This window comes from Bos grunniens, chromosome 27, assembly GCF_055505025.1.
Source record: "Bos grunniens cultivar Pamir isolate PY7600 chromosome 27, Bosgru_T2T1.0, whole genome shotgun sequence".
Lineage (NCBI taxonomy): Eukaryota > Metazoa > Chordata > Mammalia > Artiodactyla > Bovidae > Bos > Bos grunniens.
Genome location: NC_141191.1, coordinates 26,842,021 through 26,859,905, shown reverse-complemented (window position 1 = coordinate 26,859,905; position 17,885 = coordinate 26,842,021). Strand labels below are relative to the sequence as shown.

Genomic DNA, 17,885 nt, shown 5'->3' with positions numbered 1-17,885 from the left:
CCTCTGGCTGTAACGGGATGCCGTGCAGCAGGCAAGTGCCTCTGCCCCCTGGCGCCCGTTCCCCCCGGCTTCGGATGAAATTGTGACCCACCGCCCTCTTCCCAGCCCTTGGAACCCGGCCCTATCGCTCTGGGCGCGCAGCCTATCACGTGGCGCGGCGGTGCTGGGGAGGTGGGACCGCGGCTCCGCGGTTATTGGTGGACGGCGCGAGTCTCGGGCGCGCCCATTGGCTGCGGGGGGCGTTCTCGGGAAAGGGGGGTCTGGGAAGGCGTCCCGAGTGGGGAGAGGTGGCCTGAAAGTTAAAGGGAGCCGCGCGGCGGCTGGAAGTTAGAGTCCCAGGTGAGGGGCCGCAGGGAGGAGGCGGGAGGGCTGCTGTAGCGCACGGACGGATGCGGCTGCCCGCGGAGGGCGCCCACCTGAGCCCCGGCCCCCGCTCCTGCTGTCGCCGCCGCTGCCCCTGCCACCCTGGCTGGGATGCTGCCGCAGGCTGGCGCCTCCGCACCTCGGGGCTTATGAGCTGTACCAGGTACGTCCCCCACCAAGCCCTCAAGGCCCGGTGCCCGACCGCAGAAACGGCGACGAGGGCACGCATTAGGGACCCTCTCTGGTTCCTGCCTCACACACTTTCTCAGGCCAGCTTGCAGTTACACTGTGGGCATGGGACACTCTAGAAGGGCTTGAGGAAACTGTTGCTTCCTCGTGGAGAGGGCAATGCAGGGACCAGAGGTTGGATGGAGCCTGGCGGGACCCACGTGATGCACCGATTGGGGGTCCTGGCCAGGATGGGAGGCTGGGGCTGGGAGTCCAGACGACTCTTAGTCCCTACTGTGCCGAATTCGAACCTGACACTAGGCTTTTCCGCCTGGGAACCGACACTCCTAGAGCTGAGCCCTGGGATCTTGAGCAGAAGGGAAAGTCGCTGCGTCTCTCACCCCGCCTCGATTGCCCGTTACAACGTAGGGAAACACACTAGGTGATCTCTCAGGTCGCCGAGGGCTACGGGACACGGAGCGCACCGGCGGCTGGGGCCACTCGGAGCCGAGCCACCTCGGGTCCCCGGCCCCCAGACGGGCCGTCCTGGGCCGGCGGGGTCGAGGTGGCCGCGCGGGGACGCTCTCGCGGCGCCTCTCCGTCCGGGGTGGCCCCGCCGCCCCGCCCTGGTGTGATAACTAGGGCTCCTCCTCCTCGTCGTCTTCCTCCCCCTGCCGGTCACAACTCCGGGAACCCAGCCCAAGCCCTGCCTCCCGGACACACACCGAGGCTCACGTAGTCTGGTGGCGGCAGCCTCCCCTGCCACCTCCCTCCGGGTTCTCCGATGCAGCGAGCCAGCTGGAAAGGGGGCTTCCCCGCGGCCCCACAGGTGGGTTCCCGCCCGGCGAAGGATCTCTGGGAGGGGTTGGGAGCGGGGTGCAGCCCGGGCCTGGCTGGACCCAGGAGACAGTGACCTGTGGGATCTTCGAAGCCAGGACGCCCCGGCCTGCCCCTGTGTCCTGTTCCTGTCCGTTTTGAGTCCAGAAAAAGAGGTGTGGAAGCGACTCAGTGCAAAAGAGGGAGCAGAGAGCCCAGAACATACTAGAAGGTTTGGGCTCTCTCCTGGTATTGTTTGCTGCAGAAGAGGAGAAAATTGAGAACTTGGAGAGTTGCTAGAAGATGTTGGGGCCTGTGGTGTGTGTGGCCAGGCCTCCCTGGGAGACCCACGGCCCAGGAGAAGCCAGAGGAAGGCCTTCAGGCTGGGGTGCAGAGGAGAAGAGGAAATGGTTCATTTGGCAGGGTTGTCCAGGAGCCAAGACTAAAGTGAAGACAGCTGGAGGATTTACCCCAAAAGTAAAGTTGAGGTATTTAGGGAAAAGTTAGTGGGAAAAGAAGAACCATCAGGCAATATCAGCAACCCAGAATGTCAGAGCTCAGAGGGATCTCAGGGGAGAAGCTCAAGCCCAGAGAGTTTGAGTAATTTGCCCTGAGTGCTACAATGGCACCCCACTCCAGTACTCTTGCCTGGAAAATCCCATGGACAGAGGAGCCTGGTAGGCTGCAATCCATGGGGTCGCTAAGAGTCGGACACGACTGAGCGACTTCACTTTCATGCATTGGAGAAGGAAATGGCAACCCACTCCAGTGTTCTTGCCTGGAGAATCCCAGGGACGGGGGAGCCTGGTGGGCTGCCGTCTATGGGGTCGCACAGAGTCAGACATGACTGAAGTGACTTAGCATAGCATAGCCACAGCAACGTGTAGGCATTCCTAGGCCAGTGTGCTGTATTTCATATTGGACACTTCTAGATGCAAACACTGTGCCATTTTAACTTATCTCTTTCCTATAACATGCAACCTCATCCACAGATATTTATCTCAGAGATGCTTTGGATGGCAGTGACAGAATAGAGGAGTCCAAGTGGCATCTAGGGCTGCGAATAACAGCCCCATGGTCAGAGTACCATGGGAAAGATGCCAACTTTGTTCACACTATGGCAGCCAAACCTTTTGGGAGCAAATAGAGAAATGCCAAAGGCGTAGGTGGCCACATCTTTAAAGCAAAAATTATACCTGGTAACTTGGTTGTCAACGCTTACCTTCACAACGTAGCTTCAGTGTTCCTGGTGAGTTATTGGTGCGTCTGATATTTCTGTCTTTTCTTATCAGAGTGCAAGAGAATGGGGGAGGCAATGTGTTGGCCTCAATACAAAAGAAAAAGATTTGCCTTCTATAAAAGGCACAGCCAGAGAGTCAGTAGTTCAGCTGCTTGAAACTGTGAAGGTTATAGGGTTATTTTCTGTACAAGTTGATAGATTTTAGAGAAGAATCACCATTACACGTAACCCTTGCCAGCTGTCTTGAGAGGGTGTGTTGTTTGTTACTAGTGGAACAGGGAAAACTTTTATGCAAAACTCTCCATGTTCTTTCTGATTTGCATGGAGTGTTAGGGTTTGTCCTCTTTTTGACCAGAAACACTGAAATGTACCCTTAGACACGTCCAGTCTCTCATGGGGCAAGACTGATCTCCTAGGCATCTATTTGGAAGCAAAAGTTTTGAGAATCCCTGCTGGTCTGAGTAACAGCTACTCACAGTCTCGTGACCTTGTCCTGCAAAGAACTGGTATCCAGGTCCGATGTCATCTCTGCTGGTTCAGTTGTGTGTCCACATCTCCTTCTGGTTTTTTTTTCCCTGACCAACCTTGGTGACTCATATTACCTGGCTTGGGCGAGGGAAAGGGCAGAGCTCCCAAAGAGTCTCTCATAAGAGAGGGCGTGAGTACAGCCCAACGCATCCTGTGTTGGAACTGATCATTTTCATGCCATTTAAGGATTAAAGCACCTATCCAGGTGCCTGCCTTTCAGGAACTTAGGAAGCTCTGATTACCTTGCGTGTCTCCAGTGACAGGAGTGTGTCTGGGTGTTGGTCATCGTGGTCAGGGTCCATCAGGGAGTTTCTGAGCAGAAGATCAGGAAGGCTTACACCAAACCAGCACTTTGGTGCACCAGTTCTTGGAGAATGATCTGGTGAATAAAAACTAGAATCTACCTGTGAGGACAGACAAGGGAGCCAAGAGTCAGACTTCACCCTCTGTTGAGGCCACAGGGGTTAGTGACCTCCCCTCCAGCGCTGGCGACACTGAAAAAGTGAAGGGATTCTGGGCCGGAGCCCAAGAGGAACACCTGGGCCCCCAGGTGGTTCACCTTCCTTTTGCCTTTCATGGAGAAAGTCACACAACCAATTCCACTCTGGAAAGTGCCAGTGGAATTGTTTGTTTAGTTCCAGTCCACCGTGCCAGTGGAGTCTGGCTCTGACTCCAGCCTTACCTCCTTAACCCCCCAACCCCCTGTTCTTAAAGCTCGGTGATAAAAGGGATCCCAGGGGTACATTTATACCTCTGGGTCCAAATACTGAAACTTTACCAAGGCTTTCAACTAAGCCTCTCCAACTGGCGGGGTTAGAACTTGAGAGCAATTGCAGTTGACTGCAAGTGTGCAGGAGAAGGCAATGGCACCCCACTCCAGTACTCTTGCCTGGAAAATCCCATGGACAGAGGAGCCTGGTAGGCTAAGAGTCAGACACGACTGAGTGACTTCACTTTGACTTTTCACTTTCATGCATTGAAGAAGGAAATGGCAACCCACTCCAGTGTTCTTGCCTGGAGAATCCCAGGGACGGGGGAGCCTGGGGGGCTGCTGTCTATGGGGTCGCACAGAGTCGAACACGACCGAAGCGACTTAGCAGCAGCAGCAGCAAGTGTGCAATTGCTTTTGCTGATCTGCTTGTGTCAGAATTCTGTTTCCAAAATATTTTGAGAGCTCCCCAATCATTTTCTAATGATCTGTTTTAAGGTGGTGCGGGAAAGCACGTAGAGAGCCTGCAGTTGACCTTGTGCTGACTCAGGCCAGGAGGAAGCTGCTGTGGCCGAGGAGGAACCCTTCCTCCCTTAGTTCATACCCAGGTTGTCAGGGGTGGGCAGAGGAGGAAGGGCTGGGATATGTGGCTTTGCCTGCTGTTTGGTTATTTTTAATTAACAATTCATTCAAAAAACAAAAGCTACCTGTGTTAAAAGTAGAACTGAATGATTCCAATGCATTCTAACAGAGTTTTGCAATGAACAGAGGAAAAGAAAAATTGAATTACTTTTTAGGCATAGGGTTTTTTGGTGTTTGTTTGTTTTACATTGAACCCCTTAGTGAACCCCCCACTGACATTTTTTTTTTTTAAAGCTGTCTTGCCCAGTTCCGTCAGAACTTGCCTTTCCAGAACAATTGCATGGGTGTAAACAAATATAATAGCCAATTTGCTCCTAAAATTTTCACTTGTTTCACTGTGTTAGAGGAGAAACAGTAACACAGATATCCTTTAAAATGCATCTTGATGGCTACTTTCTGGCTATAAATTAAGATAAAAACATTTAGAAAGGTTGGGCCATTTCAGACTAATACAGGTACTTGTGTTTATTGTTTTGTCTCTGAACGTGTGGGTTTCTCCACTTGGTCATTACTAAGTGATTCCTGCATCCCGAGGAAGTGCTGTTTTTGTTTGTTTTGGAAAATGGGATCAAACCCAATATGTCTTCATACTTTCTCATTTTTCTTTATATATTTGATCATCAAAATCAAGCTGAAGAGCAGATATTATTTATGGGTCTGGTATTGTATGTGAGACCAATGATCTCCACTCTTGTCAGAAGATGAGCAACATTTTGCCAGTCTTTCTCCTGAACTACCATCATCAATCCACAGCACAGCAACCCCCATGGAGGGGAGATGAGGGGAGGCCTGAGAGTTGGTACCCCAACATACCACCACACACTGTTGCCACACTAGAGCCTTTGCCATGCAGGAAGATGTGATTGGCAACTAATCCAGATCCTGTGTTCTGTGATTCTCAGACCAAAGATTTTAATCCAGATTTCATCACTGACTTCTTCAGTTAGCCCTTTGGAACTGTCAAATCAGGATATCAATTTGCCATGGTAAATAGAAATTCAAATAGCTTGGCTCTAGTGTGACAATAGTGTTGGGTGAATTTTGGCAAATCTTAAGATATCTGAGATGTTTTACTATATTCATTCTTTTTACTTGGTTAGAGAAGTTCTATTATTTTAGAAAAGATAAGACAGTACAAATCAGGAAAACAGAAATTTCCTGAAATCCCATCACCTTGATATTTTGGCAGTTTTAAGTATATCTCTAGTCTTTATTCTGTGCATATATGTAATAATTTTGCCCTACAAGTCTAGTCTTTCTGTATAATTTTATCTTCTCCATTTTTTACATTGACAGTGAAAGTGAAAGTCACTCAGACATGTTCGACTCTTTGTGACCCCATGGACTGTATAGTATAGACTTGATTGTATAGATTGTACAGACTGGACTGTATAGAATTCACCAGGCCAGAATACTGAAGTGGGTAGCCTTTCCCTTCTCCAGGTTATCTTCCCAACCCAGGGACCAAACCCAGGTCCCCTGCATTGCAGATGGATTCTTTACCAGCTAAGCCACAAGGGAAGCCCAAGAATACTAGAGTGGGTAGCCTATCCCTTTTCTAGCAGATCTTTCTGACCTCAGAATCAAACCAGGGTCTCCTACATTGCAGGTGGATTCTTTACAAACTTAGCCATCAAGGAAATCCATGTTTTACATTAATCTTATATTATGAATTTTTATGCCTTTTAAATATTTTTTACAAATAATGATTTTAATGATGATATAAAATTGTATCACATGAATATAGTGTATTTGATTTAATCGGCTACCTGTTATTGGTCAGTTTATTTTCTCACATTTCTCCCTCCACTTAATGTTGCATTGAACAATTTAATACATTAATCTTCATGCATTTTAAATTATTCCCTTAAGTTTAACACTTGTATGTGATATAAGAATCTGAAAATATAAGATTTAGAAATTTTGTGCCATTTGGACTAATACAGATATTTGTACTATCTTTTGAAATTCTTTCCTAACTCATTAGGTAAAAACAGGCACTATTTTCTAATCTAAATTTCTTAAATTATTTATAGTTTTGACATTTTGCATATTTATAAGCCACTTTTAAATTTCTTCTATGAATTTTCTATTTGTGCTCTTTGCTCATTTTTCTACATGGAATATTTGACTTTGTTATTATTTTATAAAATCTCTTTATATATTAAGGTATTAACACTTTGCTGCCATGCTTTTTGGAAAATATTTCCCCAGTTTGTCTTGTTTTTTTTTTTTTTAGTTTTACTTACTTTATTCCCTTATAGAAAAAACATGGTTTTTATGAAGTCAGATTCATGTAATCTTTAGCATGATTCTCTTTGCTTTTTATTCTTACAGAGGCTGTTTTCACTGTAGAAAAAAAAATTATTCACTGATATGAAAAGTTTAAAAATACTAAATTTCTGGCACTTTTTAAAAAACATACTAGAATATAAAAATCTATTGTACATTGAATGAAGACAGGTTGGGGTCTGTCTTCACTACTGAATCTAGGGTCTGGCATCATGCCTGGCACATAGCAAACGACAATCAGTATTTGTGGGAGGAATTAATTTCTTTTTATTGGATGAAAGCAGGATTTACCAAACTGTGTTCAGCAAGGTGCTCCACAAAAAATGGAGGCTTCCCTCATTAGGAATAAGTTTTGGAAACTCCACAAACAGCATGCGCTTTTCATTATTCCCCACAATCATCAGTGCACTGAAGGCCTCAAGAAGTCCTGACAGGGAATCCCATGAACTGGTTTTAAGACCAGTGGTTCCATACTTCTTTGGTTTTAACCTTGGGCCTCTCCCCCTGCCCACCCTCCACTTATACGCTTTTAATCTCCCCTGAAACCACGGTCACACTGGACCACCCTTGAGTTAACAATGAGCTGTGGCCACGTGGGCGGAGATGAAGGCAAACGCAGCTTGCCAGTCCCTGTTGGAAGGATGAATCTGAATGTCTGTCTGACCTCCTTTCTGTTTCTGTCTTTCCTCTTGGCCAGGGTTCTAGCGTGTTCCTCTAGCCCCGTGATGGCCGTGGACATCGAGTGCAGGTACAGCTGCATGGCCCCCTCCTTGCGCAGAGAGCGGTTTGCCTTCCAGATTGCCCCAAAGCCAAGCAAACCTCTCAGGCCTTGTATTCAGCTGAGCGGCAAGAATGAAGCCAGTGGGACGGTGGCCCCGACGGTCCAGGAGAAAAAGGTGAAGAAGCGGGTGTCCTTCGCCGACAACCAGGGGCTGGCCCTGACGATGGTCAAAGTGTTCTCCGAGTTCGATGACCCGTTAGATATTCCGCTGAACATCACCGAGCTCCTGGACAGCATCGTGAGCCTGACAACAGCGGAGAGCGAGAGCTTTGTGCTGGATTTCTCGCAGCCATCAGCGGACTACCTGGACTTCAGAAATCGGCTTCAGACCGACCACGTGTGCCTGGAGAACTGCGTTCTGAAGGACAGGTCCATTGCAGGCACCGTGAAGGTGCAGAACCTCGCGTTCGAGAAGACGGTGAAAGTCCGGATGACCTTTGACACCTGGAAGAGCTTCACAGACTTTCCCTGTTGGTACGTGAAGGACACGTACGCGGGTTCAGACAAGGACACGTTCTCCTTTGACGTCAGCTTGCCTGAGAAAATTCAGTCTTACGAGAGGATGGAGTTCGCCGTGTGCTATGAGTGCAATGGACAGACGTACTGGGACAGCAACAAAGGCAAAAACTATAGGATCATCCGGGCGGAGCTGCAGTCTACCCAGGGAACAGCCCAGCCGCCAAACGGACCAGATTTTGAAATAGCCTTTGACCAGTTTGGAAGCCCTCGGTGTTCCTACGGTCTGTTTCCGGAGTGGCCTAGTTATTTAGGATACGAGAAGCTTGGGCCATACTACTAGTGACAGCCTGGGATGGAGCCGGGCTCAGTGGGTGCGGATGAGCCGAGCTGCAGTCGTCCTGAGATGGAGAGGGAAGCCCGGAGAAGAGCTGAACTGCCATCATACACAGTTTTGAAAGTAAAGGATCCTAGTCACTTTTCTCCTTCAATCAGCCAAGACAGCCAGGTTTTGATCACAGAACTGGGTTCACGCTTGGAGGAGATGGCTGTGATGGTCCGTTTGGCAATGACGGTCTGTCTGAGCAGGATGATGCTGGAAAGGGTCTGGACGGGACCCAGGCTTGTGGGCAGCCCTGGCTAGGCCAGAGGATGTTGGCTCAGTGATAAGGAGTCCCTCTCCTCTTGGGTGTGGGAAGTCAGTCCCCTGGCAAGCCCTCGGTCCTCCCCGTGGCCCCTCTTCTGGGGGTCTTCACCACCCAGCCGGGGCCTTCTCACCTGTTGCATGGGCTTTACACTTTATCTCTGCATTTTTTGTGCACTTGGTTTTCTTCCACAGTTCAGCTGCTGTTCAGGAAAAGATGATGCAGGCCGATCAACTTGTGATGGAGACGGGCATTTCCTCTTTCTGACCCTGTTTTGACAGCCCAGCAGAGAACGACACACCAGCAATGGGAAGTCAGCTGGCTCCTGGGCGGTGTCACCAATGGTGCACTAGGCTGATGCCAGCAGGACAGGCATGAATGGGACGCTTAGCTTCTCCTCTTGGCTTTGGGGGAGCTTTCTAAGCCCTCGCTCTTACCCTGAGTCACCGGACAGCTTGGTTACAAGACTTGTTGTAACTTGCTCAGCTGGCTTGCCCGTGTCTCTTTCTTCACAAAAGGATTTTAGAATCTCTTTTCCTGGAGAGTCATCATTTACGCCATGTTTGGGACGTTTGGATTTGCAGATTCAATATATCCTCCACACCTCCAGAAAACATTTGGTTGTATTTTGACTCTGATTTACAACATCCACATTGTAAACAACACTTTACCAGCCCCCACGGACTTTGATTTGGTAGTTCTTATTTATGGTGTGTGGGTGTGGAAAGGGATGGGGAGAAAAACCTCATCAAGTTCTCAGATTTGATTTTTACTGTTTGCCAACTCTGAAGTATCATAGACTCATTGTTCTTAACCACATTGGACTAAAACATTAAAAGTCTGTTGGTTCACCCTGTTGTGAGATTCCTGGGACTTTCCTCATCCAATGGATCCCCAAATCCTGTGATTTTTCTTGGGCAAGATTCATTGGTACTTGGGAGTGTTTAAAAAGTACTTTTATATGTGTATTTGTAGAAGGTTTGGGTTTTGTTTTTATTTTCAGAACTTAATTAAAGGACCGCCTCGTTTTTCTTCTGCCTGATCTTACTAAAGCGAGGTCTTCCTAAGGGGAGGCAGGAGACGGGATACCCCACTCCCTAGATCTGGGGACACAGACCTTGGACTCTGCACGCAAAGAGCCTTCTTTTGCTTGCATTCTCCAGATCAGTTGGAAGAGACCTCCTGGTTTCTGTGGCTTTTGTAAATCAGCATTGAGCAGATCTCGAGTGTCTTGGCTCCTAGAGTTTTGTGGTTGGGTTTATTTTTTTTTCTTTTCTTTTTGAACTTTAAAATGTTTTGATTTTTTAAAATGCTCTTAAGTGGTGTTCCATAGAGTTCTTATCCCTGAAACCGGCTGTGATTAGTCTGCAACGTAGTGCTTAATTTTTTATGTCTCTCCCCCGTGGCCAGTGCTGGGGGATTACATGCTAATAAAATTTAAGGGACAATCACATTTTTTTCTTATGCTGACATTGGGCAGAACTAGGTTTTATGTAAGCATGTCTTACATCCAGTACACAGACAAGATTCTCTATATTATAAATCTGGTGATCAGAATTGTTATACAAGAGTGTAAATCTACACCATTTGGAAGCAAACCTAATTTTATACGGGTCATGAATTTATTTTGCTTTAAGAAGTCCCCTCCCTGCTGTAGTTTATGAAAGGTACAAAGTGTGCTGTCATTTCCTTATGACTAGATCGTTCTCTGTTAGTAAGAAAAATGCCCCAAGTGACTTCTGTATGGTTTTCAGTCATTGTGATCTGAAGGCATTCCCGTGTCAAAATTTGAAATATGGTAATTCAGTGATAAGTATCTCTTTCAAAACAACCACAAACCCTCCCCCTACCCTTCTTTCCTCCCAGCTCACCCCAGCTTTTGTGCTGGGGGCACTGGTTGCAAACCCCCTCACCAGCGCACCTGGGTTGCTCACCCCACCGGGCAAGTCCTTACCTGCTGGCAAAGAAAGACCCTTCTCTGACTAAAGCGAGTGCCTGCCCTGGCTCCCCAGCAGCATTGTCAGGCAGTGAGGTTTTGGCCTCTGAAGAGCACTATCTCCTCTTCACCAGTCAGTCTCCTTTTGGGCTTCCCACATGGTGCTAGTGGTGAGGAACCCACCTGCTAATGCAGAAAACTTAAGACAAGTTTGAGCCCTGGGTTGGGAAGATTCACTGGAGGAGATCATGGCAACCCACTCCAGTGTTCTTGCCTGGAGAATCCCACAGACAGAGGAGCTTGGCGGGCTGCCGTCCATAGAGTCATAAAAAGTTGGACACTACTGAAGTGATTTAGCACACGCATGCTGTCTGCTTTGGGGCCAGTTCTCTCCCAGGATACCAACAGCTGGCCTCAGGACCTGCTCCCAGGGGCTCTCTCCTCGGTTCCTAACTCACCAGCAGTAATATGTCCACACACTTCAGAAAGGGACAGGTTTCTTATCTGGAGACATGACTGTAGCCTGACCTGTAGGTCTGACTGTCTTGGTTATAATGACAAGTGGCCCCTTCCCAACTCGCCCCCGCCACCGCCCCCCCAAAGGACCAGCCTTCTGCCAGTGGTGCAGCTGTCCAGGGGCGGGGAGGCAGCTTCATTTCTGTTTCACATTTATTCCCCCATATGTCCTGGGGAGCGTTTGCAAATTAGGTGCAATAAATAAACTAGGTGCTCTAAAGATAGATTTTATACAATAAGCTTTCAGTGTTTCTTGGAAGATGGCAGCATTTGGGCAAGACTGTTTGTTTTTTTCTTCAAGTGTTCTTGTTACAGGTGAAAAACAGTGAAGTTACGTAGTTCTCCAGAGATTAAAATGATTTCAGAGTCAGGGTAGAGTGTATTTTCTAAGATTGAACGGTGGCAAAACATTATTCTTTCAATGTTTTTTCTAAAGATGTAAATTTTAAACTGCTAAAAGAATGTTTTGGGGTTTTGATCTTTGCTTATTATTTGACATTTTTAAAAACAAGCATTACTTGTAGTCACTGGGATACTAAATGACTTCTCTCTATATATACATATGTGTACAAACCCCCCAAAAGTATTGGCTCACTTTTCAGAAGAGCCGTGGGCTAGGGTTTCCCTCTTAATGGACAGTGAGTGAAAACTTCAGTATCCTTCCGTCAAAGCCCTTGACAGGATGTGATTTGCTAGAGAAAGCACCATGGCTTCTGCCCTGGGAGGTCCTGACGTCCTCGTCTTTCCTGAAATGACCACGGACATTGGGGCTAAGATGTTATACTTACAGTGGGATCTCTCAGGTCATCTGAAGACACTTTGCCAGCGTATCTTCACTTCCTGAAGTGGGACACATCTGAACGAGGAGGGACAGACAGCCGTGCAGACGGGCAGCTTTTCCTTGTTAGGGTTGTAAAGCATTGGAGTGCAAGTTGTAAAGCTGTGGATGCTTTTAGTCTTGTTTATCAGTTTCTAAAGTCGGCTGGACCTGTGAGGACTCCAAGAACACAGCTGTGGTGGTGGCAGTCTGCTCTTACTTCTATGTGAATGTAGAACCGGAGACTCAACTTCATTTTCATGCCTAAAAGTGCCTTGTCGAGAAAGTTCCACAGGTTTTTTTTTTTTTTAATACATATTTTTGTACAAAAAGGGGAAATGCACTTTAAAAATCACAAGAATGGATGCCTTGTGTGTAGTATAAGAGAGTGGTTTGTTTGGATCTCAAATGCAAAAATGTAATAAAGGTAGAAAACCCAAAATGGAAAGTGTCCTATTTTAAAACTGACTCTCTTACAGTCAGAGGTTGGGGAGGAACATTTTCAATCAGTGTGTTTCCACATATAGAAAGCCAGTTTCCAAAAGGGCTAGGACACAATCAGTGGCTAAGCTGAAAAGCTGGAAGATGCAGAGAAAGGAGTAATTGCTTTTTAAGCTGTTAAAGCAGCCAAGGCTGATTACAACTAAGAAAGTGATTGCCAGGGAAGAGGAACAGGGGCCTGAGTTGTTATAAATCGTTTTTAATGATCTCAGGGTAGATCTCTTCCTACCCTCTCACTTGCTCTTGAAGAGTATTTTTGGTTTAATGTATGCAACAGTGGGAAAACTAATAAGCAGCTATCATAACTTGGAACTGTTTAATCAGACAGACTTTGCAACCAGCAAACCACACAGCTCCTAGTGGGGCCCTGCCTCCAAGGGGTGCAGGACATTCACCCTAAGTAAGAGTTCAGAGATGTTTTATTTCAAAGTTCAGAAGATGGGATGCAGGCGAGGTCAACTGCTGCCAGATGTTTCCTGCCAATCAGTCTCAGCTACAGGGGAAAGGCAGTGGTGTTTCTGCCGTAGAAAGAGTATTTTCAGTCTTAGCACCTGGTCAATAAGTGCCCAAAGTGAGCTACAAGCGTAACCATCTTTCTCAAGCCTGGCAAACACTGCCCACGTTTTGGCTTTCCAGAAATAAGGGGAAAAAAGAACACTTGTTTTTATGAATGTCGACTTGAGATACAATGTGGTTTTCATAATCATTACATAATTCTCATTTGTGAGATGGACATTCAGGAGATATCTAGAGTAAAAAGAAACAAGGAAAGAAAAAAAAAAAAAAAAAGCCAAACCAGTTTTCTAGAGCAACATCCCCAGAATAGCAAATATCCAGCTCTGTGAATAATTCAATGGAATATTTGTTGCTCATGGGCAAGGCCATTTCTAGGTACTGTTTCTTTTTTTTTTTACCTTCAGTTTCGGCTGTACCGGATGCAGGGTCCACGTTGCTGCCTGCGGGCTTCTCTAATCGCAGTGATCCGGGGCTACTCTCTAGTTGCAGAATACGGGCTTCTCACTGCAGTGGCTTCTTTTGTGGAGACTGGGCCCCAGGCAAGCAGGCTTCAGTAGTTGGGAAACATGAACTTAGTTGCTCAGTGGCATCTTCCCGGACCAGGGATCAAACCTGTGTCCCCTGCATTGGTAGGCGGGTTCTTACCCATTGTGCCACCAGGGAGGTCATCTAGGCACTATTTCTACTCAACCCTGTATGAGACAGTCATGTTTTAGGTGAGTCCTCTAGGAGCCGTGGAAACTGGTACTGCCAGGGTATCAGTAGTGGGTAAGCCTGGCGCCTGGCCTTGACCCTGCCGCCCCCTGTCAACTGCTCTGCTGAAGGGGTTCTGAGTATTTTTAGCAGGAATAAGGTAACCAGGGGCTCTGGCAGTGCCCTGAGTACTTCTTAGAGTTGGCCAACATGTTTGCTTTTAAAATGCTTCTAAATATAAACTTGTAAGAAGTGCCACGTACACTTTGCATTCTTCGTGAGGATCACAGGAACAAGAGCATTCCAGACGACGGTGTGGTCGGAAAACCATCAGTGTTCACGCTGGAAGGGCTATCTGGGAGCTCTTTTTATGGATTAAGAGACAAAGGCCCTTGGTGTGTTCCCAAGAGTCACAGAGCCAGTTGGTGACAAAGCTGAGTGGACTGCACATGAGAGTCTCTTTTTCTTTTTCCAAGAACTGTCCCCCAAAACTGGAGCCTCTCTCATGGAACCGAGACTAAAATTCTGAAAAGACATTCCTCGTGCTAGAAAGATGTGATTCCCTGGGGAGGCATGAACACCTGCATCTTTTTTTTTTTTTTGGCTGCACCCCGTGGCTTACAGGATCTTAGTTCTCTGACCAGGGATCAAACCCATGCCCTTCCTGCAGTGGAACCGCAGAGTCCTAGCCACTGGACAGCCAGGGAAGGCCCTGAACACAAGGGGCATATGGCAAGGACCATTGACCACGTGGAAGCATGAAGGTCAACATTAAAAGATTTGGGTATCCTAGGGCCTAGCTGGACAGCAGGGTGTGATTGATCGTAGGAAACCGCCAATGGGCCCCATCTACCCACTCATCTAAGGATTCGGAGCCCACACTGCCTTCCACCTGTGGCCCAGGACCCCCTAACCCTCATTTCTTCCCCTGTGACATCACCCATTCCTGGAGAGGAAACAAGTAATCTCAACAGAGGTCTTCGTCCACAAGGGGTTCTCCGGTAGGTGACACTCCCCAGACACTTCCCCAGTATCAGACCCAGTGCCAGACTTGAGTCGAGACAAGGTAGGAAGGGGATGCCTAATACTCAGTCTTCTTTGGAGCCAAAGACAACAATGATCCAGGACCCTGGGCCTCGACGCCAAATGCAAGATCAGGTGGCTAGATCAGGGCTTGGCAGCCTTTTCCCATAAAGGGCCAGATAGTCATTATATTAGGATTTGCACATCATGTTTACCTATGTCACTATTCTTTAAAAAAAAAAAAATATATATATATATAATAACCATTCTCAGCTGTGTTCCAAAAGCAAACTGGCCAAGGGCTGTAGTTTGCTGACCCTGGTTGAAGAATCACATAGAGTGAGCCCTCAGAGGAGACTTGTAGCCCCTCAGCTGAGGCCTGGAGTCAACTTTCTAGTTTGTTTGTTTAAACACCATGTAATTTATGGTCTAAACTGGGATGCTTTTCAGAATGAATGGGGGGCTCTGAATGACCCTGGAGAACTCATGGAAACCAGCAGCTGGGCAAGCCCTGCTGTGTCAGGCCTGCCAGGCTCACCTATCCTAGACTTGAGGATCTCCTTAGACCTCAAGGAACTCCAAAAGCCCCAGCCATGGAACTTATGGAACTTCCCTGGCTGTCCAGTGATTAAGACTACTTGCTTCCAATGCAGGGGGTACAAGTTCAATCTCTAGTTAGGGAACCAAGATCCTGTATGCCACTAGGTCAAAAATAAATAATAACTAAAAAATTTTAAAAGCCAGGAGAAACTATTTTTTAATGCCTTAAAAAAAAAAAAAAAAAGCAGAAAAGAATGATTAAAAAAGAGAGAAAACCCCAGTGAGTCATGGGCCAGAATCAACTCTGGCTGGATAGTGCTTTTGGGGAGATGGGTTATATCAGAGTGGTGATTTTGTCTGTGGTTTCGATGTGTTTTTGTTGGTTAGGTTTGTTTCCTAATGGTAGTGTTGATGGCCAAAAGGCCTCTGGAAACTTCAGCCAATTCACTCTTAAAAGCAGAGAATTTAAAAGGAAAGGGGTTATTAATGGTTTGGGCTTACGTCCTACGTCTCTCCACCCCCACCCTGGCGCCCCAAAATAGGGCACGCACAGCCTAGCTCCCCAAGAAAGATGTTCACTGTGGACTGAGACATAGGCTGAGTCTCGCAGTATTCCAAGCCCCAGTCGCCAGAAAGTATTTACCACTGAAGTGCTCCCAGGAATTTTGCAAACCACAGAGTCTCAGCTCATCTAACTCTGGCCCAGCACATTCAAGAGGCCTTAAGCACCACAGAAGACCAAACAAGTAGAAATTTATCTCCAAAATGCTCTGGGTGCAGACTCTGAAGGTCCCCTCTCCCTTGCCAGTGGCCATCTTGGTGATGTGGACACACAGGCTCTTCAAGTTTTGTCACCTCCTGCAGCCAGCAGTCAGCGGCACCCAGTGCTGCAGGAAGGGTGACAATGGGGAGAGGACCCCAGTATGAGTGCTGCGGGGACTGGGAAATGTCTTTATGAAGCCCCGATTCATCCAGCGTGGGCGGGGTTCAGCTTTCCCAGTTCACTCCTTTTCAGGGAATGTGGACACATCACACGTCACAGCCTGCACTGCAGAAAGAAAACGACCCCCCGCCCCCACACCTACTGGGCTCACTCCCAGGGCCATCTCGTTCAGTGCCATCGTAGACATCTTGGTCCCATTTGAATGTGGAATTAGCCAGGTGGCATTTTGCAGATCTTATCACATCATTTTATTATAATTTATTTTAGTATTAATTATTCACCATTCATCAATTGCCTATTGAAACAAACACTGAAATATCTGCCAGATATTTTCACAAATTCTTTTTTGCACACTGCTTTGCACATTCCTCATGCAAGAAGCATTTGTTAGTTTGAATTCTCCAGTCTCCAGTTGCTTTTCTTACCGACTGATCGGTGACCTCACTGTCTTGGGTCCTCCCGTCTTATGTTTCTCGTATGTTACCACTCCAGTATTCTTGCCTGGATAATCCTATGGACAGAGGAGGCTGGCCAGTTACAGTCTGCAGGGTCGCAAAGAGTCAGACAGGACTGAAGCGACTTAGCATGCATGTACATGTTATGTTACTACTACTGCTACTACTCTCTCTCACACACACACACACATAGACTGCAAAGAAAAATAAAAATGTATTTTCTCTGCAAGCATCCTTTTGCAACTGGTTTGTTTTCCTACTTTGAAATGTGGAGTCCCTACCCCAGAGTTTCTGCAGGCGGTGTGTTCTGTCCCAGTGTTGCAGAGGCAACACTAAATGCACAACACAGTTGGCAGTGGCTGCAGCAGGAGAGACAGAATGCCGCCAGGCACTGTCGCCCCTACACAAAACCCCTACACAAAACCCTCACCGCTATCTGCTAGGTCTCTGCACTCTCTCCCCAGATGGGGGATTTGAGACACTGGGTTCTAACTGCAACTTCAGCCTCAAGGAACGGTGAATCCCTGGCGGTTCAAAGGTTTTATGAAGCATTGTAATCTGTTCTTAAACCAAATTTTACAAGAATCCAATTTGCAAAATAGACAGAGAGGAAGCTGCCCAAGGTAGATACTACAGGAAGGGATCAACAGCCCTCTGCCCCCACCCCAGATTCCTGAGACACTTCCTAAGGGCCCTGAGCTTCTGAAATAGAAGCAAGGACCTTTGCCTTCAAGCCCAGAGTACACTGCCCCTGCTTCCTATGCTAGTGAATGTGGGTCAAGGATACTCTGTAAAATAAAACAAAAGAGAGCTAATAAGCAAACCCTCTATGGAAGGAAAACACAATGATTTAACCTTATATTATGCAAAAGGACTTTGGTTATGTTATGGTTATGTTATCAAGGTTAATTACCATCCATGTTTCACAAAAATCATTGGCTTGTTCACACAGAACCACATCTGACTTGCATATTATTGTACCTGCATGTCTTACACTTAAATACAAAAAAATAAACTGCTCGACATGGCAACTTCTACTCCTTACTGACAGTGCTATGTACAACAAAATGACTGAGTGCTTCTACGGGTAAGATTGTGACCGGGGCCAAGCACTCTGGCAGATATAGAAAGAAAAAGACATCACCATCACCAAGCTATTTATAATCTCTCCAGTGGTTATTCAAGTCTTTTCCCAAATTGTACATCTTTTTACTCCATTTACTTGTATCAAACTAAGCCCAAAGAGAAGCCTAATGTTTCTTTATTTTAAATTAAGCTTTGTTATTTTGAGATAATTGTAGATTCA

General features: G+C 46.9%; 1 protein-coding gene across 2 annotated transcripts; it reads left to right on the top strand.

Annotated features, from left to right (window-relative positions):
- The first annotated feature begins 270 nt into the window (after positions 1 to 270).
- PPP1R3B (protein phosphatase 1 regulatory subunit 3B) lies at positions 271 to 12,350 on the top strand. Of its 2 annotated transcripts, none has more exons than XM_086379706.1 (2): positions 271 to 526; positions 7,456 to 12,350. In XM_086379706.1, the coding sequence occupies exons 1-2, from the start codon at positions 390 to 392 to the stop codon at positions 8,336 to 8,338; spliced, it is 1,020 nt and encodes a 339-aa protein (XP_086235832.1). In that variant the 5' UTR covers positions 271 to 389; the 3' UTR covers positions 8,339 to 12,350. The 2 variants fall into 2 exon arrangements, with proteins under 2 accessions (XP_086235832.1, XP_086235833.1); XM_086379707.1 differs by lacking the exon at positions 271 to 526 and adding an exon at positions 1,248 to 1,360.
- The last annotated feature ends 5,535 nt before the right edge of the window (positions 12,351 to 17,885 follow it).

What these genes read in the sequence shown, in the direction of transcription:
- PPP1R3B (XM_086379706.1), top strand. Translation starts at nt 390, where the DNA reads ATGCGGCTGCCCGCGGAGGGCGCCCACCTGAGCCCCGGCCCCCGCTCC. An exon ending in GGGCTTATGAGCTGTACCAG is followed by an intron (nt 527 to 7,455) that starts GTACGTCCCCCA and finishes CCTCTTGGCCAG; the next exon opens with GGTTCTAGCGTGTTCCTCTA.